Genomic DNA, 27,690 nt, shown 5'->3' with positions numbered 1-27,690 from the left:
TCTAGATTGCGAGGCTAGCGTTAGCAAAGCATGGAGCTAGGAACGTGCATAATATTTTTCATGGAATCTTAAGCAATCATGTATGACTGGGGTTTGGCATGTGTAAGACCTAGTGGGAAGTAAGGGTGGGATATGGAGATGTTGGACTGCACAGGGCTTTGAAAGCAATAGTGAGAAGTTTGTACTTTATTCTAGAGGTTTTGGTATGTTTTCAAGCCTTTGAACAGAGAACCAAGATTGCAAACTTAGAGCAAAGTAGATGTGATTATTGTGTATACATAGTCAATGATTTCCGTTTCTTTGAAATATTAACTGAGAGGACTAACGAAATATATGTAGTAGGAGAAATAGTGGCTATACTCCAGGGTATGAAATGGAAAACATTGACAGACTATGGAAAAATTAGTCTTTTAGACTAAGCCCTAGGACTTATTGTAAATACATTTGGGGCTTTTCATACTTAGAGGATTAAACAAATTTATTAGACAATAACCTTCTCTCTCAAAGCATCTTAATCTCTAGATTGGGAGAGAGGATTGGGTTGGTTTGTGCTGGAAAAGAAAGAACTGTACTGTTCTGGTTGACTGCACGTGTAACTGAAGATGGACTTAGCTCAGTAGAGTGGGCTGTCTTTCAGCCTGGGGAGTTTTTAGCATATTTTAAAACTGAACACTTGGTTTCTATTTTAAGCTCTGAGAATAATCATTTGACATGGGGGACTAGCTTTTGGGAATAAATCTGATGTGCTCAGACTTAACATTTTCTCTTTTTGGTAGGAGATGATTTGGCTATCCATCATTTTGTGTTTTTGTTGATTTCTTCTGTTGCTTATGGAGCTTTTGCCTTTCTAACACTTGTGACTCCAAATAATTCATGCATCCTAGTTGCAGACATTGTTGGGAAGGAGGCCTAATTAGGAAGTAGAGATTGGTTGGCTGCTGGTCAAGTGAGACTGTAAGCTTATAATAGTTGGGTTATTGGCTAGATGGAGTGACCAGTGAGTTATTTTTTGGCTTTGGCGTCTTTTCTTGTTTGTACTGATGATCTGGCATCTAGACTGAAGTAGGAATAAGGGTGTATATATGTAGTAAGTGCTGATTTTCTGTTGGTATGAAATGGACTTGGCATGTCTACCAGCATCCTTCTGAAGGGGAAAAAAGCAAATTACTAGTTAATGTTCCAGGAAATACTAACACTATTCTATGGGAATAGAGCCCTTATACAACATTTATGCTTTGCAAAAATATTTCATAGGGCAGGTAAAATCCCTATTTGACAGAGGGGATGCTGAGGTATAAATAAGAGACTGGGCTAAGGTTGCTAGTTCAACAAATAAATGACCAGGACAACTTACTGTATTTCATTTTTGAATTGTGACTTACAGAAACTTTTATAGGAGGAAGACGCTGAATGTTCTTTTTTTGTTGTTATTTTTTAGCGGCGTCTTAGACATCTTCGGAACATTGCTGCTCGGAACATTGTTAGTAAAAATGGCCATCAACTCCTTGATACCTACTTCACACTTCACTTGTGTAATGCTGAAAAGATATATAAAGGTAAGGGAATTGGTGGGCTTGATACCCACAGATCATTATATCTCATTTTTACTTTTTTGTAACACAAGTGATTATCAAAGCCCCTTGCTGTTATTGCTCATTGGAAAGCTAAAATATTTCATGAGCAGTTGTTAGGTATATTAAAGAAACATGGCTTTTGCATTGTTCTTTTGGGTTTCTGAGCCTTACATTGATGTTTATATTTCCTTTATGAATTTTAGCTATTAATATCTGTATTCCAGTAGGTACTCATTTAAAATAGATTATATGAGTCCAGTATACAGTACTAATTTGCATTTCTTTATATAATTGTTTTGTTTAATATAGTAAAATTGGGACCTAGTTTATATCTTCTCATATATGTAATTCCTTGTGTATATGGGGTCATTTTAGAAGACTAGCATGGTTTCTTTGAATTCATTTTCACATGTTGTACTGTGGATTCTTCCATAAGTGACAGTTCTAAGAGTAGTCCAGATATTTGATTCAAAATGGCAAGCATCTTTTGAATACATATTGGATGAAAGGTACTTTGATATAATCATTTGACTTATGTTGGCTAGTATAAGAGAGAAAGCATGGCATAGTGATAGAAATATTGTATTAGGGTTGAAAATACATAGATACTAGTTCTAGCTCAGCTATTTACTAGCTGTGTGACTTTGGACAGATACCACACATTTTGAACCACACTTTTCCCATTTATACAGTGGAGATAATGTCTTATGACGTCTATAAGATAGATTTTTATATGGATCAATTGAGATAAGTGTAACGCTTAGTAAAATGTGATTAAAGATCTATTTATATTAACAAAAGGTAGTGTTATTTTAATAAGAGGTACTAATGGACTTGAATTTTCTCAGGTAAGGAGAAATTCAATGACATTTTATCTTTTTGGTTTTAATTACTTTAAAAAACCATTATTAAAGCAGTAGTTGTTTAACAGCTTTTTTTTTTTTTTTTTTTTTGAAGCTTTAATGGTTTCATTTTAATAGAATCCAATTCCTCCAAGACAAGCTGGGGGCACACTTCCTGCCTTGTGCTTTGCACCTGCAGTGAAGATCCAGAGCCAAATGGAAGACAAGGTGCACTGGGGATAATCTGATACCCCAGCATCATTCCTAGCACAGGTGGACAGAATATGCACGTGTGTAATAAGAGCTCCAGGGGTCACCAGACACTTGACAAATGGCCTGGGGATTATGTGCTTTTAAACTTTTCTTTGGAGACAGGGGATGATCAGCAGGTTTTTGACACTTTTGAAATATCTGCTGAATGTGCCCACCTGCTCTACAGAGATTACTCCTTCCTGGAGCTTGGAGACAATGTCTCTAATTCTCCAAGAAGCTCACAACCTGGAACAAAACTTTTGTCCTCCCAGAGGAGAACCAAACCCCCAAGCAGCTCACTGAGGAGAAACCAGAAGACAAGACAGATTTTAGAGAACCTCTTACTAATGAAAAACTTGTATTAATGATGGTGTTTCCCCATATCACTGATTTCCAGGACCTGTCTGAACACTTTGGGTGACGAAGAGGCCAGCCTACCCCAAGAGTGTATTTGATATTCAATTGAAAAGGCTGCACTAATTTAAGCAGTTCCAGAATGGCTAACAAGTATGAACAAAGCTTTAGAATGGAGGTTAGAGTAAAAATGTAATGGCTGTTTTCATTTTTCATGAACAGATCAATTTTACAATAGAGATGATAGATTAGAGCGCCTAATAAGTCAAGCTCGTAGACACATTTACCACGAATAATTATCTGGTAAACACTGACCTAGCCTAGAAAAGAGGCTGGGATACCAGATTATCCCAAATGTGCTTCCTTGTCTTCTCTTCAGATGTGTGGCCTTTCACAGCAGGTGTTGCAGGACAGTGTGCAGCAACCATATTTGTGAGTGAGTCTTTGTGTGTGTTTAAACAATTTTCCATCTTTATGTCAACTTTTCTATACTCTGATGTTTTTTTTTTTTTTTTGAGAGGGCATCTCTCATATTTATTGATCAAATGGTTGTTAACAACAATAAAATTCTGTATAGGGGAGTCAATGCTCAATGCACAATCATTAATCCATCTCAAGCCTAATTCTCGTCAGTCTCCAATCTTCTGAAGCATAACGAGCAAGTTCTTACATGGTGAATGAATTCTTACATGGTGAACAGTACAAGGGCAGTCATCACAGAAACTTTCGGTTTTGATCATGCATTATGAACTATAAACAATCAGGTCAAATATGAATATTCGTTTGATTTTTATACTTGATTTATATGTGGATCCCACATTTCTCCCTTTATTATTATTATTATTATTATTTTTATTTTTAATAAAATGCTGAAGTGGTAGGTAGATGCAAGATAAAGGTAGAAAACATAGTTTAGTGTTGTAAGAGAGCAATTGTAGATGATCAGGTGTGTGCCGTAGACTATGTGTTAATCTGAGCTAGACAAGGGCAATAAAACATCCACGGATGCAGAAGATTTCTCTCAAAACAGGGGGGGTGAGGTTCTAAGCTTCACCACTGTTGATCCCCAATTTCTCACCTGATGGCCCCCCTGCGACTGTGCCTGTCTTAGGTTGTTCCTCCCTTGAGGAATCTTACCCGTCTCTGGCTAACCAGTCATCTTCCGGGGCCATACAGGGAGATGTAAAGTTGGTAAGTGAGAGAGAAGCCATATTGTTTGAAAAGGTTAGCTTTTTACTTCTTTGCAGATTTATGCCCTGTGGCTTCTATGCCCAGCATTTGTCTTGAGGTATCTTTACCACTTGGAGGAATTATGATACTCGGTAAATTTGATATGAGGCACGAATTCCATTTAAGGGTTGTAATTAGGAAGGAAGAAGAAAAGCTATAGAGGTAGCAGATGGAAGAAAACATGGGAGGATTGATTATTTCTTTGACATATCTTCTTGTAGAGTAACTTAAGCATGTATAGGTTTTAAACTACTAACTAAATTGTGCACACATATTAACATAATAGGAATACAGTTACATAAACAAAGCAGATCTATAATTACCAGCCATCTCCAGTGAAGCCAAGAAAACCAGTTAGGCACCCTAGGCATTTGTGAAAATTTGTCTATGATATGATGGATATTGTCCAACTGTACTTGAACAGTCTGAGAGAAATCAGACAAGTTAAAGCAACCCATTTCTGGGAACTGTTCACATCCCATGTGTTCTTTTAACTGTAGATAGTCTATAGTCATAAGACTTTGGAGCGCTACAACTTGCACTTCTCCTAATTCTTGGTTGAGTTCCAACAGTATAGATCCAGTCAAATTTGTTGTTTTACTGTATGCACAGGCCAGCTTAGATATCTCCTTCTACATTCCAATTGCAAGTCCAGGAAACGGTGGGATGGATGCAGCTACAACTGCAGCATTGCCTGGATCTTTGTGGAGGTTTTTTGATGATCATCTTCTGATATGAGTCTTCCAGAGAGTGCTTATGTTGGAAGTTCTTCTTCATATCGTATCTTAGTTCATTTTCTGGGTAGCCAAATTAGGCTTTGATCTTCTGTGTAAAAACAAACAGACCTTTGCCCACACTTTGATATGCCCTTTATACCATTGTGTAGAACTCATTGGAGGTCACCACACGGGAACTGCTTTTCTTTTTTTTTTATTAAGAGAAAGGAATATTATCAGAAAAGTGTACCTCCATAGCCGATCATCTGACACCCTTTAAGTGATCAAAATTAAGGATATTTAAAGCATGCGTTAATCTTTGATTTACCATTAGTTTTATCCTATCAAGGAGTAATCCCCCTTTTCTTTCTTTCTTTTTTTTTTTTAATCTTTAATCTACACTTACATGAAGAATACTATGTTTACTAGGCTCTCCCCTATACCAGGTCCCCCCTATAAACCACATTACAGTCACTGTCCATCAGCATAACAAAATGTTGTAGAATCACTACTTGTCCTCTCTGTGTTGTACAGCCCTCCCCTTTCTCCCTCCCCCCCATGCATGCTAATCTTAATATCCCCTTTCTTCTTCCCCCCCCTTATCCCTCCCTGCCCACCCATCCTCCCCAGTCCCTTTCCCTTTGGTACCTGTTAGTCCATTTTTGGGTTCTGTAATTCCGCTGCTGTTTTGTTCCTTCAGTTTTTCCTTTGTTCTTATACTCCTCAGATGAGTGAAATCATTTGGTATTTCTCTTTCTCCGCTTGGCTTATTTCACTGAGCATAATACCCTCCAGCTCCATACATGTTGCTGCAAATGGTAGGATTTCCCCTCTTCTTATGGCTGAGTAGTATTACATTGTGTATATGTACCACATCTTCTTTATCCATTCATCTACTGATGGACATTTAGGTTGCTTCCAATTCTTGGCTATTGTAAATAGTGCTGTGATAAACATAGGGGTGCATCTGTCTTTCTCAAACTTGATTGCTGCGTTCTTAGGGTAAATTCCTAGGAGTGGAATTCCTGGGTCAAATGGTAGGTCTGTTTTGAGCATTTTGATGAACCTCCATACTGCTTTCCACAATGGTTGAACTAATTTGCATTCCCACCAGCAGTGTAGGAGGGTTCCCCTTTCTCCACAGCCTCGCCAACATTTGTTGTTGTTTGTCTTTTGGATGGCAGCCATCCTTACTGGTGTGAGGTGATACCTCATTGTAGTTTTAATTTGCATTTCTCTGATAATTAGCGATGTGGAGCATCTTTTCATGTGTCTCTTGGCCATCTGTATTTCTTTTTTAGAGAACTGTCTGTTCAGTTCCTCTGCCCATTTTTTAATTGGGTTATTTGTTTTTTGTTTGTTGAGGCGTGTGAGCTCTTTATATATTCTGGATGTCAAGCCTTTATCGTATCTGTCATTTTCAAATATATTCTCCCATACTGTAGGGTTCCTTTTTGTTCTATTGATGGTGTTTTTTGCTGTACAGAAGCTTTTCAGCTTAATATAGTCCCACTTGTTCATTTTTGCTGTTGTTTTCCTTGCCCGGGGAGATATGTTCAAGAAGAGGTCACTCATGTTTATGTCTAAGAGGTTTTTGCCTATGTTTTTTTCCAAGAGTTTAATGGTTTCATGACTTACATTCAGGTCTTTGATCCATTTTGTGTTTACTTTTGTATATGGGGTTGGACAATGGTCCAGTTTCATTCTCCTACATGTAGCTGTCCAGTTTTGCCAGCACCATCTGTTGAAGAGACTGTCATTTTGCCATTGTATGTCCATGGCTCCTTTATCAAATATTAATTGACCATATATGTTTGGGTTAATTTCTGGAGTCTCTAATCTGTTCCACTGGTCTGTGGCTCTGTTCTTGTGCCAGTACCAAATTGTCTTGATTACTATGGCTTTGTAGTAGAGCTTGAAGTTGGGGAGTGAGATCTCCCCTACTTTATTCTTCTTTTTCAGGATTGTTTTGGCTATTTGGGGTCTTTGGTGTTTCCATATGAATTTTTGAATTATTTGCTCCAGTTCATTGAAGAATGTTGCTGGTAATTTGAGCGGGATTGCATCAAATCTGTATATTGCTTTGGGCAGGATGGCCATTTTGGTGATATTAATTCTTCCTAGCCATGAGCATGGGATGAGTTTCCATTTATTAGTGTCCCCTTTAATTTCTCTTAAGAGTGACTTGTAGTTTTCAGGGTATAGGTCTTTCACTTCTTTGGTTAGGTTTATTCCTAGGTATTTTATTCTTTTTGATGCAGTTGTGAATGGAATTGTTTTCCTGATTTCTCTTTCTATTGGTTCATTGTTAGTGTATAGGAAAGCTACAGATTTCTGTGTGTTAATTTTGTATCCTGCAACTTTGCTGTATTCCGATATCAGTTCTAGTAGTTTTGGAGTGGAGTCTTTAGGGTTTTTTATGTACAGTATCATATCATCTGCAAATAGTGACAGTTTAACTTCTTCTTTACCAATCTGGATTCCTTGTATTTCTTTGTTTTGTCTGATTGCCGTGGCTAGGACCTCCAGTACTATGTTAAATAACAGTGGGGAGAGTGGGCATCCCTGTGTAGTTCCCGATCTCAGAGGAAATGCTTTCAGCTTCTTGCTGTTCAGTATAATGTTGGCTGTGGGTTTATGATATATGGCCTTTATTATGTTGAGGTACTTGCCCTCTATTCCCATTTTGCTGAGAGTTTTTATCATGAATGGATGTTGAATTTTGTCAAATGCTTTTTCAGCATCTATGGAGATGATCATGTGGTTTTTGTCTTTCTTTTTGTTGATGTGGTGGATGATATTGATGGATTTTCAAATGTTGTACCATCTTTGCATCCCTGGGATGAATCCCACTTGGTCATGGTATATGCTCCTTTTGATATACTGTTGAATTCTGTTTGCTAATATTTTATTGAGTATTTTTGCATCTACATTCATCAGAGATATTGGTCTGTAATTTTCTTTTTTGCTGGTGTCTTTGCCTGGTTTTGGTATTAGGGTGATGTTGGCTTCATAGAATGAGTTTGGGAGTATTCCCTCCCCTTCTATTTTTTGGAACACTTTAAGGAGAGTGGGTATTATGTCTTCTCTGTGTGTCTGATAAAATTCCGAGGTAAATCCGTCTGGCCCCGGGGTTTTGTTCTTGGGTAGTTTTTTTGATTACCATTTCAATTTCTTTGCTCGTAATTGGTTTGTTTAACTTTTGTGTTTTTTCCTTGGTCAGTCTTGGGAGGTTGTATTTTTCTAGGAAGTTGTCCATTTCTTCTAGGTTTTCCAGCTTGTTGGCATATAGGTTTTCATAGTAGTCTTTAATAACTCTTTGTATTTCTGTGGAGTCTGTCATGATTATTCCGTTCTCATTTCTGATTCTGTTGATTTATGTTGATTCTCTTTTTCTCATAATAAGTTTGGCTAGAGGCTTATCTATTTTGTTTATTTTCTCAAAGAACCAGCTCTTGGTTTCATTGATTTTTGCTATTGTTTTATTCTTCTCAATTTTGTTTATTTCTTCTCTGATCTTTATTATGTCTCTCCTTCTGCTGACTTTAGGCCTCATTTGTTCTTCTTTTTCCAGTTTCGATAATTGTGATGTTAGACTATTCATTTGGGATTGTTCTTCCTTCTTCAAGTGTGCCTGGATCGCTATATACTTTCCTCTTAAGACTGCTTTTGCTGCGTCCCACAGAAGTTGGGGCTTTGTGTTGTTGTTGTCATTTGTTACTATATATTCCTTGATCTCTATTTTGATTTGTTCATTGATCCATTGATTATTTAGAAGCATGTTGTTAAGCCTCCATGTGTTTGTGAGCCTTTTTGTTTTCTTTGTAGAATTTATTTCTAGTTTTATACCTTTGTGGTCTGAAAAATTGGTTGGTAGAACTTCAGTATTTTGGAATTTACTGAGGCTCTTTTTGTGAGCTAGTATGTGGTCTATTCTGGAGAATGTTCCATGTGCACTTGAGAAGAATGTATATCCTGTTGTTTTTGGATGTAGAGTTCTATAGATGTGTATTAGGTCCATCTGTTCTAGTGTGTTGTTCAGTGCCTATGTGTCCTTATTTATTTTCTGCCCAGTGGATCTATCCTTTGGGGTGAGTGGTATGTTGAAGTCTCCTAAAATGAATGCATTGCAGTCTATTTCCCTCTTTAGTTCTGTTTGTATTTGTTTCACATATGCTGGTGCTCCTGTGTTGGGTGCATATATATTTAGAATGGTTATATCCTCTTGTTAGACTGAGCCCTTTATCATTAGGTATTGTCCTTCTTTATCTCTTGTTACTTTCTTTGTTTTGAAGTCTATTTTGTCTGATATTAGTACTGCAACCCCTGTTTTCTTCTCACTGTTGTTTGCCTGAAATATGTTTTTCCATTCCTTGACTTTTAGTCTGTGCATGTCTTTGGGTTTGAGGTGAGTTTCTTGTAAGCAGCATATAGATGGGTCTTGCTTTTTTATCCATTCTATTACTCTGTGTCTTTTGATTGGTGCTTTAAGTCCATTTACATATAGGGTGACTATTGAGAGATATGTACTTATTGCCATTGCAGGCTTTAGATTCGTGGTTACCAAAGGTTCAAGGTTAGCTTCTTAAGTATCTTACTGCCTAACTGAACTTAGCTCGCTTATTGAGCTGTTATATACACTGTCTGGAGATTCTTTTCTTCTCTCTCTTCTTATTCCTCCTCCTCCATTCCTCATATGTTGTGTGTTTTGTTCTGTGCTCTTTTTAGGAGTGCTCCCATCTAGAGCAGTCCCTGTAAGATGCCCTGTAGAGGTGGTTTGTGGGAAGCAAATTCCCTCAGCTTTTGCTTGTCTGGGAATTGCTTAATCCTGCCATCATATTTAAATGATAGTCGTGCTGGATACAGTATCCTTGGTTCAAGGCCCTTCTGTTTCATTGCATTAAATATGTCATGCCATTCTCTTCTGGCCTGTAGGGTTTCTGTCGAGAAGTCTGATGTTAGCCTGATGGGTTTTCCTTTATAGGTGACCTTTTTCTCTCTAGCTGCCTTTAAAACTCTTTCCTTGTCCGTGATCCTTGCCATTTTAATTATTATGTGTCTTGGTGTTGTCCTCCTTGGATTCTTTCTGTTGGGGGTTCTGTGTAATTCCATGGTCTGTTCGATTATTTCCTCCCCCAGTTTGGGGAAGTTTTCAGCAATTATTTCTTCAAAGGGACTTTCCCTTTTCCTCTCTCTTCTTCTTCTGGTACCCCTATAATATGGATATTATTCCTTTTGGATTGGTCACATAGTTATCTTAGTATTGTTAGATCCTTTTATCTCTCTCTATGTCAGCTTCTATGCGTTCCTGTTCTCTGGTTTCTATTTCTTCGATGGCCTCTTCCATCTTATCCATTCTGCTTATAAATCCTACCAGGGTTTGTTTCACTTCTGTGATCTCCTTCCTCACATCTGTGATCTCCCTCTGGACTTCATCCCATTGCTCTTGTATTTTTCTCTGCATCTCTGTCAGCATGTTCATGATTTTTATTTTGAATTCTTTTCAGGAAGACTGGTTAGGTCTGTCTCCTTCTCAGGTGTTGCCTCTGTGATCTTTGTCTGCCTCTAGTTTTGCCTTTTCATGGTGATAGAGATAGTTTGCAGATCTGGTACGAGTGACGGCTGGAAGAGCTTTCCTTCTTGTTGGTTTGTGGCCTTCCTCTCCTGGGAGAATACCGACCTCTAGTGGCTTGTGCTTGGCAGCTGTGTGCAGACAGGGCTTCTGCTTCCTGCCCTGTTGCAATGGAGTTTGTCTCCGCTGTTGCTGTGGGCGTGGCCCGGCTCGGGCTGCTCCTCCACAATGGTGGAGCCCTGTTGGAGGGGGAGCGGTCGGGAGGCTATTTATCTCTGTAAGGGGCCTCTGTGCTCCCTGCTGTCCAGGGGGTTAGAGTGCCCAGAGATCCCCAGATTCCCTGCCTCTGGGCTAAGTGTCCTGTCCTGCCCCTTTAAGACTTTCAAAAAGCACTCTCCAAACCAATATAACAACAGCAACAACCAAAGAAAAAAAAATTAAATAAATAATTAAAAAAAAAAAGTAAAGGAAAAACGCGCGATTTTCTTTGTCCTCAGGCACCGGTCTCAGGCACGTGCTCACCGGTCTTGCTGTCCTGTTTCCCTAGTATTGGGGTCCCTGTCCCTTTAAGGCTTCCAGAAAGCACTCGCCAAAAAAAAAAAAAAACGAAAAGAAAAAGAAAAAGCCGCTCCCGTTTCTTTGTTCTCCCGCGTCGGCCTTAGGCACCTGCTCACCGGTCCTGCCGCCCTGTTTCCCTAGTACGCAGGACCCCACGCATGTACTGTGTCTGCTCTCTGGTCCAGATGGCTGGGGCTGCGTGTTCAGCAGTCCTGGGCTCTCTCTCCCTCCCTGCTGACTCCGCTCCTCCTGCTGGGAGCTGGGGGGAGGGGCGCTCGGGTCCCGCCAGGCCGGGGCTTGTATCTTACCCCCTTCCTGAGGCACTGGGTTCTCGCAGGTGTGGATGTGGTCTGGATGTTGTCCTTTGTCCTCTGGTCTCTATTTTAGGAAGAGTTGTCTTTGTTATATTTTCATAGATAAATGTGGTTTTGGGAGGAGATTTCTGCTGCTCTACTCACGCCACCATCTTGGCTCCGCCCTCTGATCTTTCTTTATTAATGTTTTTCCCTTTAAAATACTTATTTAATCTTTATTTCTACTTTATTTTTTGCAGATAAAGATAGTAGATATTTTATTATGCAGATATGATACAGAGTAGATCTGTTGAAAGTATTTTAAATGTTTTACTGGAAGATTTGTTAAAAAATTTAACCGGAGTAAAAATTTACAGGGTTTATAGGATTTATTTCTTTTCATATCACTTATTGTTCTTTTTCTTCTTTTCCAGAATTTTACAGAAGTGAAGTGATTAAGAATTCCTTGGTAAGTTTGCTTTCTGACATGTACCTACGACTAAGCCTGTAACTCCTGGTTTAGAAAATGCTGAGACATGAAATAAGTTCAAGTTCAGTTCTAAGTATTATACTTCTACAGTTAAATATTCTGCTCAATTATTGCTTAAAATTTCATTGATTTGTTCAACGCTATTTCTCTAGTGTCTAGAGCATGCCTGACACATAGTAGGTGCTTAGTAAATATTTGCTGAATGAATTTATATTTTTTCTGTTAAGAACTTTACTGTTTTTTTCAACTCAAATTATATGATTTTATCACTTTTACTTACTACAGAGGTTTTGGACTATCTGACTTACCAAATATGATAATAAATGATATCTTTGTTTAGATATAGAATTTTATATTCAGGGACGTTATATTTAATATTTCTGTATGTTGTTTTTGGTGATGACAATGCTAACTTAGAAGTTCGAAGTACCCTACTTTTCATAATGTATGTTAGATATTTGTACAAATGGCTGAATTTTTTGGACCATATTGATAAAAGAAGAGCTTTATGGTAATGATAATATCCTTTTAATAGCCCAAGACCATATTGGATTTGGTCTCTGTCCACTTTTTCAACCTCATCTTTAAATAGTTTTCCTTACTCATTGTGTTCCAGGCATACCTCATTTTTTCAGTGCTTCAAACATGCCAAACTTGTCTTGTTTATTATGCCTAGAACACTTCCTTCCCCAGCTCTTCATTAGTCTGAGAAGTCTTTGAGGTCTCAGTTATATAACTTCAGCTAGGCCTTGTATGACTGTTCCATCTAAAGTAGTTCCCTTTCCCCAAATCATTCTTTCTTCACAGCACCTGTTTTATTTTCTTTAGAGATTTTATCATTCTTGAAAATGCTTGTTCACTCTTGTTTGTGTTTATTTTCTTTCTCTCCCACCTACTACTGCATAAGTTCCAGACCTTGTCAGTCTTGTTCACTGTTGAACCGTAGAGTCTAGAATAGTATAGATGCTCAATAAATACTTGTTAGGTGAATAAATAGATATCAGTGATGTGTTATATTTACAGAATCCTTTCACGTATGTTATCCCATTTTGATCCTTAGAACAACCTGTGAGGTAGATAGGGTAGATCTTGAGAAACTGATACCCAGCGAGGCCCAGTGAGTTTTGCAGACAGCTGCAGAACCAGAAGTCCAGTGCAGGTCTTGGTCTTCAGGTCTCTCGTACTCTTTCCTCTTCATCAAGCTGTCTTCTAAGTATCTCTAAAATATCATAATAAATTCAGATCCTGGACCAGACAAGTTCCCTGAACCCATCTCTGAGGAGCTCCAGGTAACAGTAAAGCTCTTATTCTACATTTATTAAATAATATGTGATAAATCACTAGTACCATGCCTGACACATAGTAGCTACTGAGTAAATTTTAGTGTCTCCTCCTTTCCTGGCTTGGGTGAAAATAGATGTCATCTACAGACAAGTGAGAGCTGGGGAGGGGGTGTAGTTTAAGGGGCTAGAAAGTGTAGAGTTTCACTTGATTTATTCTATCCTCTTTTCCATAGTTAAAACTCTAGTTGAAGAAGGTTTTACAGTGTCCCATTGCTTTTTCTCTGGATTTGTGTCCCAGTAGATCCTATGCCCCTAGTGATACTTTAGTGTATTGTTCTACATTATTAGTATTTTATTTACTTTATGTTTAGTTGGCTTCCAAATCTATATTTCTAAACATCATTCTCTGAATATTCACTCTTTCACTCCTTTTGGCTCCTATTTTCCAGTTGCCTCTGAACTACTATCTGTGAGGTTTTGTTGTCTTTATTCCTAGACCCCTGTTGTACTTAGGCTGAATAATATACGAATACTCTAGAATGGATTCTGGACAAGGGAGAGAAATGGACAAAAAGACCTCCAAAGTCCTTCCAGCTTAGAGTTTGTACTGTAATTGTTTGCATTGTGCCGCTTGCAACATGTGTTTGCATCGTAACTGTTAATGAACACTTCATCTCCTGAAGTAGATGAGAGCTCCTGGAGGTCGGAGGCTGCGTGCATATCTTTATGTCACCCTAGCTCCCAGTGTGCTTGTTGGGAGTTGTTTGATAAATGTTGATTCCCTGTGGTTGCCTTTTTAAGGATATTCTTTGAGAGTATGATATTTTTGACAGGGACTGTTCTTTGTTTCGTTTATAGCCTAATACAGTTTTAATAAGCTTCAGGTAGTTTTTCCTTTTTTTGGGGAAAGGACTCTTTCTCCTTTGCTTTTTGCTAAGTCATTGTGACTGGCTCAGATTAATGGGTATTGGACACCACAGGAGTCAACAACCCTCAGAGAATATGCTGGAGATGGCACATTGTTACCTCCCTTCTTGTTTCTGAAGAGCCACAAATGAGCAGAATTTGTTGGATTTTTCCCTGCGTATGAGTTTGTGATTCTTAAGCTACTGTGAAATTTGCTAAATAGAGTTAGTGGTTTAAGTGCTTTTATTCCTACTGGTTACCATTGTGCTTGGCACGTAGAAGGTGCTTAGCAAACTCTTCTTAATGAATGGATTCTTCCATAAATATATTTATTGACTGACTTTTAAGTTATATCCTGAACCCCCAATCCTCAATTAGCTATTCAAGGTCTAGGCAAAGTAACCTTTATTTCTAGCTAAAGTGTTGGGTAAATTTTCACTCTGGCGAACTAAGTTGGAGTCTGGTGAGCTTGTGAGTATTCCTTTTTTATTCTTTGAAGTTAAAGCTTCAACTGTTTACCCTAGGTTTATATTCTAAGCTTGGTCCTTAGACTAGAGTGGCCTGGTTTTGCCATGCCAAAGCCAAGGAAAACATGGAAAAATGGACACAAGATTAAAAAGAGTGTTTTTCCCCCAAAGGTTAGATCAGCTGTCCTCATGTGCCTCTTCTGTGCATCTGGCTGCCCCCTGAGTGCTCCAGGTCAGCACCACAGTGATGGCCATGTTCTGTGCCCTGTCCAGTACAGCTGCTACGAGCCACTTGTGGCTGGTGAGGACCTGTGTTTTGCTTAAGTTCTTTTGAGGAACTGGATTTTAAATTCTATTTGATTTTAATTTAAATAGCCACAATTGGCTAATGGGTATTGGACATCGTAGTTCTAAATGCTTCTGAAAAGCTTTCTGACTATCTGTATCCTTAGCAAGAAGAAATTTCCCATTTTATGAGCTTTTGAAAACAATATACACTTTATACTTACTCCAGTAGTGCCATTCTAAATCAGCATAATAGCTGTTTGTTTGATTGTCTTAGCTTCTTTGATAGGTGTGCTGCACCTTATGAAGGCAGGGACCTGTGCGCCTCATCTTTGCCACCTCCATAGGCATCGTATTGGCTTTCACTGGGCAAACAAGAAAAAAAATTCCTAACCCAGGTTTTAAGACTTAACCATTATTAAGTTCACCAAGAGAAAACAAACACTTCTAATTAAACAAACACAGGGCCTTGGTAGTAGTCCTGAGTGAGTTGTGATGGGTCTTCCTAGACAATTGTTACTATGAAATTTCCTTCACCCATTCCAAGCTATTTATTTGGCAGTCTTTCCTTCCTTCAGGTGTACTGCTTGATCTGTGATGGGGTTCTTTTGTATGTATCTCAGCATTAAAATACAAATTCACTTCCTTGATTTTTGGGAATTTCATTAATTCCTATAAAGATAGGTGAAGTTATTTTTCCATTAACAAAAATTTGCTGCTTTAATACCAAATTCAAGCCTTGTTGCTGTGTTTCCGCCCTTTCTGCCCTCACAAAAACTTTAATACTTTATATTGAAGTTTAATACCCGTAAATAAGCATTTACAGATCTTTAGTGTACCACCTCATGAATTTTCTCAAATTGAATACATTCATGTAACCAGCATTCCAGATCAAGAAAGAATATTTTGCTCCAGAAAACCCCCTCAGGTCCCCTTCAGTTACTATTGCTTTCCTGACTTAATGTCATTAATTAATTTTACCTTGTTTTTGAGCTTTATGCAAATGAAATAATACAATATATACTCTTTTGTTTCTGTCTTCCTCATTTCAACTTTGTATTATAAGAGTCATTCATATTGTGCGGTATATTTGAAGTATATTTACTCTATAGAATTGCACTGTGTGAATGTACCAGAATTTATCCATTCTACTTGTTGGATGAACATTGTTAGTTTCTAGTTTTGAGCTTATAAGAATAGTGCTGCTATGAACATTGTATATCTCTGTTGTTTGAACATATGTATACATTTCTGTTGATGTATATATCCAGTAGTGGAGATTTGCAGGGTATATGCATATGATAACCTTTAGTCTATGTATCTCCAAATTTAGTCTCACCAACAATCTGTGAGAGTTCTGATTACTCCACATTGTTGTAAACACTTGTTATTTTAAAAATCTTTTGAATTTAAGTTTTTGATAGTTTTTGTTTCTTTCAATCTAAATCAAGAGAAATATTTTAAATGGCAATTAAACTTAGCACATGTAGTCCCAACAGTATGTCTAAAGAGTTGATGTTAATCGATTTTTTAGGTTGTGTGTGGAGGCAGTGACACCTGAATACTGCCACCTGGTGGTCAAAGATTGAAGGACCTTATTTATTATAATACTAGAAATCAGAATTCATCTTACAGTGTGAAGGAAAGTACATGTCAAAATTGGTGTTGAATTGGAGTATCTTAGATGGTAATAAATATGGTGGAGTAAAATAAAAGAGAATAAGGGAGTATCTGGCAGGGATGGTTGCTGTGGTAATCACAGAGGAAATCATTTGAGCAGACACCTGAAAGAAGAGAATGAGCTATGGATCTAGGTGGGGTAAGACTGTTCCAGGCTGAGAAACAAAACAGTAAAGTACAAAGGCAGGAGTGTACTTGCGGTTTTCAAGAAATGGCTACAACATTAGTAGGCTGGAATGGAGTGAGCAGGGGTGCTTTGAGATTTTGCTAGGCAGTTACAACAATAGGGACAAAGGAATTAAGGATCAGGGTGGGCGGAGGGGGAGGAAATGCCCTAGAGAGATAGGAGATGATAGTCAAAGGCCGAATAACTGGGAAAGATTTGGGCAGGGACATTGTTACAGGTCACACACAATTAGGAGCAGGTGGTGGGCAAGGACGCTGAACTTACTCATTTTTCTATTTTCTAATTCTCAAGCACGATGCTTAAACCGAGAAGTCCAGTAAGTGTCTGTTGCATTGAGTAACTAGAATAATTGACCTTTGTAGGCAAGGTGGTGAAGGTGGGTCTCCAAGTTATATGTCAGAGTAATGATTTCTTTTCATATTTAGCATAGAACAATTAGTGGTGAATGTGTAATTTAACTTCAAAGCCTCTGGCTTTAGCTAGCCATATCCTCCAAACCAGTTAACTTTTGGGAACTTTTTGTTGTTCAGGAGATTAAATCCTTAATATGATTGAAGGGTCATTGACTAATTAATAACTAAAATTATTGAAGCAGTAAGAATGGACATAACTAAATTCTGTAAAGGTGATTTTGTACATACAGAAAAATAGAGATGAATTGTGTAATGAACCCACATGTACCCATCTTTAGCAATTATAAAGTTGGTTGATAGATATTTTAAAAAGGGAGCTTGTTGTTTTTTAACTTTGGAGCCATTATTATTATTTTTAAGTTTCTCAATTATGATTTTTACTGAAACTCCCATATGTTTTTTTGGATATACAATCTACTTATTTATTTATTAAGGTATTATTGATATTGACTCTTATGAAGGTTTCACATGAAAAAACAATGTGGTTACTATGTTCACTCATGTTGTCGTGTCCCCGCCCATACCCCATTGCAGTCACTGTCCATCAGTGTAGTAAGATGCCACAGAGTCACTGTTTGCCTTCACTGTGCTACACTGTCTTCCCCATGATCCCCCAACACCATGTGTGCCGATCATAATACTCCTCAGTCCCCTTCTCCCTCCCTCCCCACCTGCCTTCCCGCACCTCTTCCCCTTGGCAACCGCTAGTCCCTTCTTGGAGTCTCTGAGTCTGTTGCTGTTTTGTTCCTTCAGTTTTGCTTTGTTGTTATACTCCAGAAATAAGAGAAATCATTTGGCACTTGTCTTTCTCCGCTTTGCTTATTTCACTGAGCTTAAGATGCTCTAGATCCATCCATGTTATTGTAAATGGTAGGATTTGTTTTCTTCTTTTGGCTGAATAATGTTCCATTGTGTATATGTACCACATCTTCTTTATCCATTCATCTACTGATGGACAGTTAGGTTGCTTCCATGTCTTAGCTTATTATTGTTTTTTTAAAATTAAGGTATCATTGATACACAGTCTTATGAAAGTTTCACATGAGCAACATTGTGGTTTCAGCATTCACCCATTTTACTAAGTTCCCCCTAGTCCAATCACACTGCAGTCACTGTCTATCAGTGTAATAAGATGCTAGAGTCATTACTTGTCTTCTCTGTGCTGTACTGCCTTCCCCATGACTTAACTATATTGTGAGTGCTAACTATAGTGCCTCTTAATTCCTTCTCCCTCACCACCCACCCAACCTCCTCAACCCCTTCCCTTTGGTAACTGCTAGTCTCAGAGTCTGTGAGTCTGCTGCTATTTTGTTCCTTCAATTTTGTTTTGTTGTTATACTCCACAAATAAGTAAAATCATTTGGTACTTGTCTTCTCTGCCTGGCTTATTTCTCTGAGCATAATACCCTCTAGCTCCATCCATGTTGTTGCAAATAGTAGGATTTCTTTTCTTTTTATGGCTGAATAATATTCCTTTGTGTATATATACTACATCTTCTTTATCCGTTCATCTACTGATGGACACTTAGGTTGCTTCCATTTCTTGGCTATTGTAAGTAGTGCTGCTGTAAACACAGGGGTTCATATGTCTTTTTGAATCAGGGATCTTGTTTTCTTTGGTAAATTCCTAGGAGTGGAATTACTGGGTCAAATGGTATTTCTATTTTTAGTTTTTTGAGGAACCTCCATATTGCTTTCCACAATGGATGAATTAATTTACATTCCTACCAACAGTATAGGACAGTTTCCCTTTCTCCGCATCCTTGCTAGCATTTGTTGTTCCTTATCTTTTGGATGTTGGCCATCCTAACTGGTATAAGATGATATCTTGTTGTGGTTTTAATTTGCATTTCCCTGATGATTAACGATGTGGAGCATACAAAAAGGGAGTTCTTAAACTTTTATTAGAAAATTAAAAATCTCGTTATGGGAGTAAGACAATGATAGATAGTTTGTGTGTGTTTTAAAGTTCCTCTGTAAATGTGTATTTCTTTAATAAACAAGAGGTATCAATTACTAAGTACCCACCTGTGACTCAAGTAGTATACAGTGGATGTATTATATACATTGTTATTCATTTTGTTAACATGCCTCAGGGTAAGAGATATACCTGTCTGGTAGTTAAGGGAACCAAGGTTCAGGCAGGCTGAGGAATTCACTCTAGACTAGTAGAACTGATGTTCAGGCGCCCTGATGCAGCATCATGCTGCCTCCATCACACTTTCTTCAACTGATTAAATGTCACTAGAGGGCTAGTAGAGGTCAGAGATAATTGAATAAACAAAATTCTAGAGCATGTAGTTTTAGGGAAAGCATGTGTCATGATTTATCAGAACCATAGACTTCTGTTAGAATTGTTTTAAAATCTTTGGACACAACTGTTTTTAAATCTGAGTTGTTTTAAAATCTTTGGGACACACTGACTGAACATTATAAATATTTTTAATGAGTTACTGGATTGAGTGATTCTCAAGCCATGTTTATGTTTCAATTGAATTGTGACCGGATGAATTAACATTTCATTTCTGTAAGTGTGTGTGAGTAGGGAGTTTGCTCCTCTTGAGTATGCCAAATTATGTTTTAAATTAAAACATACTGTGTTAAACAGTATCATCTTCTGGGTGTTCTAACCTCTATCTTCCTGGTCAATTACATGATTTGGAGGGAGACTAAGATAATGGACACATGTAGTTAGAATCCTAGGGAAGAACAAGATTCTATGAAAACCTGTGGGAGTGTTATTTATCTTAGTTTAAGAGAGAATGGTTAGGAAGGATTTCTAACAAGTAATTCTTAAAGTTGAGACATAATAGATGAATTGAGGTGAATGAGAAAGGGAAAAAGAGTTTATTGGGCTGAGAAATAACTATTACTTACAAAATCAGCGTGTACTTCCTGAGAATTGTATGTTGTGAGAAAGTTGGAACAACTTTTATGAATTCTTAGTTATGTTTCTTGTGACTACACATTTGTTATTAAGTGAAGAACAGCAATAGTTTGCGTTTTGAAGTTTTTCTTTACACGTGTGTTTTAAAAATAAATAGTCTTCAACTAAGGACTCTGTAGCATCTTACTATGCTGATAGTGATTGCAGTGGGGAGGGGTGAGGACAATAATATGGGTGAATGTTGAAACCACAGTGTTTTTCATGTGAAACCTTCATAATTGTGTATCAATGATTTGTTTAATTAAAGTAAGTAGTCACTGAGCAGTGTTATCATAGTAATAAATTATGAGAAATTATCATGGTAATAAATAATGATTTTAGATTCTCTTGTGGGTAGTTAGTAAGCAGTGAACTTTTCAAAGCCATAAATATCCTGATAATCTGCCATTGTACTTTCAGTGAACATGGTGTGTAGGTCCCTAGATGATGTTAATACTTAAATAATTTGTTCCATCTAGAAAATGGGCTGGTGTGATTAGCTTAAAGGTATGTAAAAATCATCTGGGTTTTTACAGTAACATTACTGGGCAGTAATGTTAGTCTTTGAATGTGTGGCAGATTGTATCTGCCTGTATCTTAATGTACCAACTCAGGAATTATTGCTCATTGGCAGCTATTTTATAAAAATATAAAGGAAAGTCATTGTAATGAGAAGATTGACCATGGCTGTAGTGTATTCATGTTGTATTGGCTTAGAAAGGAAACCTAGGCTATCTAGTCGACCACATGAAATAACTTCAAAAGACCGTCTTCCCTTCAAAGCCTTTTAATTTATTTTACAATGAAGTATTTACAAATATTTAATACAACAAATATTTACAGTTACTTAATACAACCCCTCAAATCATCCTCCCCTCCCCCATGCAGGATGGCCCTTCAGATATATTCACCGAGTCTTTCTTTTTCTCACTTTGGAAAGGAGTGGTTTTTTTTCATGCTTTTTCTGGTGCTTTATCACTCTGACAATGAGAATTTGAAATTATACTAATTCATATTCTAGTTGTGCTTTTGTTGACAGGCGATCTTACAACTTGGGAAGCAAATGGCTGTCTTTTCAGGTGGTATAATTTGAAGGGCAGCAGGGTCCTCCACCTCCTACTCTTTAAGCTTTAGGGCCTGAAGTAACATCATGGGAAGATATGTACATTTCATTTATTGCTTCAGACTCCTCCATTTAAGTTGCTGTATTTTTTTTTTTATTGGGTCTTTACAGAACATACCTTTATTTTTTATTGAGATATAGCACACATTGCAGTAAAGGGCACAAATAATAGTCGGGTGACTTTTCAAAGGGAACAGTTCAGTGTCACCAGATCAAGAAGTGGAACATGACCAGCACCTCTGTGTTCTCCCTCTAGTTCTTACCTCCCCACAAAGAAAACCACTATCCTGACTTCTGGCACTACAGATGAGTTCTGGTTGGTTTTGAATTTTTATGTGCTATATACTCCTTTGCTTAGCATAATATTTGTGAGATTTGTTCATGTTGTTACATGTAGTAGTTCATTAATTCTAATGTATGTGTCTTTTGGTGAACATGTATATATGCATTTCTCTTAGTTATATACCTAGGAGTGGAATTAAGTGCTGCATCATAGGTTACTTTCAGCTTTAGTAGATATTGCTAAATAGTTTTTTCAAAATGATGTGCTAGTTACATCCCTTCCAGTGCTGTGAGGTTTTTAGTTACTCCCACATCCTTGTCTAAACTTGGTATTACTTGTTTTTTAAAACTTTAGCCCTTCTTTTGTGATAGTGGTGGTATTGTACTGTGATTTTTTTTTTTTTTCAAAACAAGTATTTTTAATCCTCAATTTAATTTTTCTTTACCATTGTACATATGAATTGAGAATAACTGGTAAATTCAAGGCTACACTAATTTTACTATTTTTTTTTTTTTTTTTTTTGAGAGGGCATCTCTCATATTTATTGATCAAATGGTTGTTAACAACAATAAAATTCAGTCTAGGGGGGTCAATGCTCAATGTACAATCATTAATCCATCTCAAGCCTAATTCTCGTCAGTCTCCAATCTTCTGAAGCATAACGAACAAGTTCTTACATGGTGAACGAATTCTTACAGAGTGAATAAATTCTTACATGGTGAACAGTACAAGGGCAGTCATCACAGAAACTTTCGGTTTTGATCATGCAATATGACCTACAAACCATCAGGTCAAATATGAATATTCATTTGATTTTTGTACTTGATTTATATGTTGATCCCACATTTCTCCTATTATTATTATTATTTTTATTTTTAATAAAATGCTGAAGTGGTAGGTAGATGCAAGATAAAGGTAGAAAACATAGTTTAGTGCTGTAAGAAGGCAAATATAGATGATCAGATGATCAGGTGTGTGCCTATGGACTAAGTATTAATCCAGGCTAGACAAGGGCAGCAAGACATCCACGGATGCAGAAGATTTCTCTCAAAGCAGGGGGGGTGAGGTTCTGAGCCTCACCTCTGTTGATCCCCAAATTCTCACCTGATGGCCCCCCTGCGACTGTGCCTGTCTTAGGTTGTTCCTCCCTTGAGGAATCTTACCCGTCTCTGGCTAACCAGTCATCTTCCGGGGCCATACAGGGAAATGTAAAGTTGGTAAGTGAGAGAGAAGCCATATTGTTTGAAAAGGTTAGCTTTTTACTTCTTTGCAGATTTATGCCCTGTGGCTTCTATGCCCAGCACTTGTCTCGAGGTATCTTTACCACCTGGAGGAATTATGATACTCGGTAAATTCGATATGAGGCACGAATTCTACTTAAGGTTTGTAATTAGGAAGGAAGAAGAAAAGCTATAGATGTAGCATATGAAGGAAACTTGGGAGGATTGATTATTTCTTTGACATATCTTCTTGTATAGTACCTTAAGTATGTATAGGTTTTAAACTACTAACTAATTTGCACACACATATTAACATAATAGGAATACGGTGACATAAACAAAGCAAATCTATAATTACCAGCCATCTCCAGTGAAGCCAAGAAAACCATTTAGGCACCCTAGGCATTTGTGAAAATTTATCTATGATATGATGGATATTGTCCAACTGTACTTGAACCATCAGACAAATTAAAGCAGCCCATTTCTGGGATCTGTTCACATCCCATATGTTCTTTTAACCATAGATAGTCTATAGTCATGAGATTTTGGGGTGCTACAACTTGCACCCCTCCCAACTCCTGGTTGAGTTCCAACAGTACAGATCCAGTCAAATTCGTTGTCTCACTGTATGCACATGCCAGCCTAGACATCTCCCTCCTCCTTCTTATGGCAAGTCCAGGAGACGGTGGGCTGGATGCAGCCACAACCGCAGCATCGTCCGGATCCCTGTGGAGGCTTTTTGATGATCATCCCCCGGCACGAGTCCTCCAGAGAGTGCTGATGCCGGAAGCTCCTCCTCATATCGTATCTTAGTTCATTTTCTGGGTATCCAAGCTAGGCCTTGATCTTCTGCGTAGAAACAAACAGACCCTTTGCCCACACTTTGACATGCCCTCTATACCACTGTGCAGAACTCATTGGAGGTCAGCACACAGTAACTGCTTTTTTTTTTTTTTTTTTTAATTAAGAGAAAGGAATATTATCAGAAAAGAGTACCTCCATAGCTGATCATCTGACACCCTTTAAGTGATCAACATTAAGGATATTTAAAGCATGCGTTGATCTTTGATTTACCAATAGTTTTATCCTGTTAAGGAGTAATCCCCCTTTTCTTTCTTTCTTTCTTTTTTTTTTTTAAATTTTTAATCTACACTTACCTGAAGAATACTATGTTTACTATGCTCTCCCCTATATCAGGTCCCCCCTAACAACCACATTACGGTTACTGTCCATCAGCTTAGCAAAATGTGGTAGAGTCACTACTTGTCCTCTCTGTGTTGTGCACCCCACCCTCCCCTCTCTGCCTCCCCCCCATGCATGCTAATCTTAATACCCCCCTTCTTCTTCCCCCCCCTTATCCCTCCCTGCCCACCCATCCTCCCCAGTTCCTTTCCCTTTGGTACCTGTTAGTCCATTTTTGGGTTCTGTAATTCTGCTGCTGTTTTGTTCCTTCAGTTTTTCCTTTGTTCCTATACTCCTCAGATGAGTGAAATCATTTGGTATTTCTCTTTCTCCACTTGGCTTATTTCACTGAGCATAATACTCTCCAGCTCCATCCATGTTGCTGCAAATGGTTGGATTTTTCCACTTCTTATGGCTGAGTAGTATTCCATTGTGTATATGTACCACATCTTCTTTATCCATTCATCTACAGATGGACATTTAGGTTGCTTCCAATTCTTGGCTATTGTAAATAGTGCTGCGATAAACATAGGAGTGCATCTGTCTTTCTCAAACTTGATTGCTGCGTTCTTAGGGTAAATTCCTAGGAGTGGAATTCCTGGGTCAAATGGTAGGTCTGTTTTGAGCATTTTGATGCACCTCCATACTGCTTTCCACAATGGTTGAACTAATTTACATTCCCACCAGCAGTGTAGGAGGGTTCCCCTTTCTCCACAGCCTCGCCAACATTTGTTGTTGTTTGTCTTTTGGATGGCAGCTATCCTGACTGGTGTGAGGTGATACCTCATTGTAGTTTTAATTTGCATTTCTCTGATAATTAGCGATGTGGAGCATCTTTTCATGTGTCTCTTGGCCATCTGTATTTCTTTTTTGGAGAACTGTCTGTTCAGTTCCTCTGCCCATTTTTTAATTGGGTTATTTGTTTTTTGTTTGTTGAGGCGTGTGAGCTCTTTATATATTCTGGACGTCAAGCCTTTATCAGATCTGTCATTTTCAAATATATTCTCCCATACTGTAGGGTTCCTTTTTGTTCTATTGATGGTGTCTTTCGCTGTACAGAAGCTTTTCAGCTTAATGTAGTCCCACTTGCTCATTTTTGCTGTTGTTTTCCTTGCCCGGGGAGATATGTTCAAGAAGAGATCACTCATGTTTATATCTAAGAGGTTTTTGCCTATGTTTTTTTCCAAGAGTTTAATGGTTTCGTGACTTACATTCAGGTCTTTGATCCATTTTGAGTTTACCTTTGTATATGGGGTTAGACAATGGTCCAGTTTCATTCTCCTACATGTAGCTGTCCAGTTTTGCCAGCACCATCTGTTGAAGAGACTGTCATTTTGCCATTGTATGTCCATGGCTCCTTTATCAAATATTAATTGACCATATATGTTTGGGTTAATTTCTGGGGTCTCTAATCTGTTCCACTGGTCTGTGGCTCTGTTCTTGTGCCAGTACCAAATTGTCTTGATTACTATGGCTTTGTAGTAGAGCTTGAAGTTGGGGAGTGAGATCCCCCCTACTTTATTCTTCTTTTTTAGGATTGCTTTGGCTATTCGGGGTCTTTGGTGTTTCCATATGAATTTTTGAATTATTTGTTCCAATTCATTGAAGAATGTTGCTGGTAATTTGAGAGGGATTGCATCAAATTTGTATATTGCTTTCGGCAGGATGGCCATTTTGACGATATTAATTCTTCCTAGCCATGAGCATGGGATGAGTTTCCATTTATTAGTGTCCCCTTTAATTTCTCTTAAGAGTGACTTGTAGTTTTCAGAGTATAAGTCTTTCACTTCCTTGGTTAGGTTTATTCCTAGGTATTTTATTCTTTTTGATGCAATGGTGAATGGAATTGTTTTTCTGATTTCTCTTTCTATTGATTCGTTGTTAGTGTATAGGAAAGCTACAGATTTCTGTGTGTTGATTTTGTATCCTGCAACTTTGCTGTATTCCGATATCAGTTCTAGTAGTTTTGGAGTGGAGTCTTTAGGGTTTTTTATGTACAGTATCATATCATCTGCAAATAGTGACAGTTTAACTTCTTCTTTACCAATCTGGATTCCTTGTATTTCTTTGTTTTGTCTGATTGCCGTGGCTAGGACCTCCAGTACTATGTTAAATAACAGTGGGGAGAGTGGGCATCCCTGTCTGGTTCCCGATCTCAGTGGAAATGCTTTCAGCTTCTCGCTGTTCAGTATAATGCTGGCTGTGGGTTTATCATATATGGCCTTTATTATGTTGAGGTACTTGCCCTCTATTCCCATTTTGCTGAGAGTTTTTATCATGAATGGATGTTGAATTTTGTCAAATGCTTTTTCAGCATCTATGGAGATGATCATGTGGTTTTTGTCTTTCTTTTTGTTGATGTGGTGGATGATGTTGATGGATTTTCGAATGTTGTACCATCCTTGCATCCCTGGGATGAACCCCACTTGGTCATGGTGTATGATCCTTTTGATATACTGTTGAATTCTGTTTGCTAATATTTTATTGAGTATTTTTGCATCTACATTCATCAGGGATATTGGTCTGTAATTTTCTTTTTTGGTGGGGTCTTTTCCTGGTTTTGGTATTAGGGTGATGTTGGCTTCATAGAATGAGTTTGGGAGTATTCCCTCTTCTTCTATTTTGTGGAACACTTTAAGGAGAATGGGTATTATGTCTTCTCTGTGTGTCTGATAAAATTCCAAGGTAAATCCGTCCGGCCCCGGGGTTTTGTTCTTGGGTAGTTTTTTGATTACTGTTTCAATTTCTTTGCTTGTAATTGGTTTGTTTAACTTTTGTGTTTCTTCCTTGGTCAGTCTTGGGAGGTTGTATTTTTCTAGGAAGTTGTCCATTTCTTCTAGGTTTTCCAGCTTGTTGGCATATAGGTTTTCATAGTAGTCTTTAATAATTCTTTGTATTTCTGTGGAGTCTGTCGTGATTTTTCCATTCTCATTTCTGATTCTGTTGATTTATGTTGACTCTCTTTTTCTCTTAATAAGTTGGGCTAGAGGCTTATCTATTTTGTTTATTTTCTCAAAGAACCAGCTCTTGGTTTCGTTGATTTTTGCTATTGTTTTATTCTTCTCAATTTTGTTTATTTCTTCTCTGATCTTTATTATGTCCCTCCTTCTGCTGACTTTAGGCCTCATTTGTTCTTCTTTTTCCAGTTTTAATAGTTGTGATGTTAGACTATTCATTTGGGATTGTTCTTCCTTCTTCAAGTGTGCCTGGATTGCTATATACTTTCCTCTTAAGACTGCTTTCGCTGCATCCCACAGAAGTTGGGGCTTAGTGTTGTTGTTGTCATTTGTTTCTATATATTCCTTGATCTCTATTTTGATTTGTTCATTGATCCATTGATTATTTAGTAGCATGTTGTTAAGCCTCCATGTGTTTGTGAGCCTTTTTGTTTTCTTTGTAGAATTTATTTCTACTTTCATACCTTTGTGGTCTGAAAAATTGGTTGGTAGAATTTCAATATTGTGGAATTTACTGAGGCTCTTTTTGTGAGCTAGTATGTGGTCTATTCTGGAGAATGTTCCATGTGCACTTGAGAAGAATGTATATCCTCTTGCTTTTGGATGTAGAGTTCTATAGATGTCTATTAGGTCCATCTGTTCTAGTGTGTTGTTCAGTGCCTGTGTGTCTTTATTTATTTTCTGCCCGGTGGATCTATCCTTTGGGGTGAGTGGTGTGTTGAAGTCTCCTACAATGAATGCATTGCAGTCTATTTCCCTCTTTAGTTCTGTTAGTATTTGCTTCACATATGCTGGTGCTCCTGTATTGGGTGCATATATATTTAGAATGGTTATATCCTCTTGTTGGACTAAGCCCTTTATCATTATGTAGTGGCCTTCTTTATCTCTTGTTACTTT

General features: G+C 37.8%; 1 protein-coding gene across 2 annotated transcripts in view; it reads left to right on the top strand.

The window, feature by feature from the left end:
• UVRAG (UV radiation resistance associated) overlaps nucleotides 1-27,690 on the top strand; it is a 328,593-nt gene that overhangs the window by 34,183 nt on the left and 266,720 nt on the right. For both annotated transcript variants that reach the window (XM_073215998.1, XM_073215999.1), the window contains exons 2-3: nucleotides 1,439-1,556; nucleotides 11,826-11,860. In XM_073215998.1, the coding sequence (XP_073072099.1) occupies nucleotides 1,439-1,556; nucleotides 11,826-11,860 (153 nt within the window). The remainder of the gene's footprint in view (nucleotides 1-1,438; nucleotides 1,557-11,825; nucleotides 11,861-27,690) is intronic.

This window comes from Manis javanica, chromosome 11, assembly GCF_040802235.1.
Source record: "Manis javanica isolate MJ-LG chromosome 11, MJ_LKY, whole genome shotgun sequence".
Lineage (NCBI taxonomy): Eukaryota > Metazoa > Chordata > Mammalia > Pholidota > Manidae > Manis > Manis javanica.
This window is presented reverse-complemented; position numbering and strand designations above follow the sequence as displayed.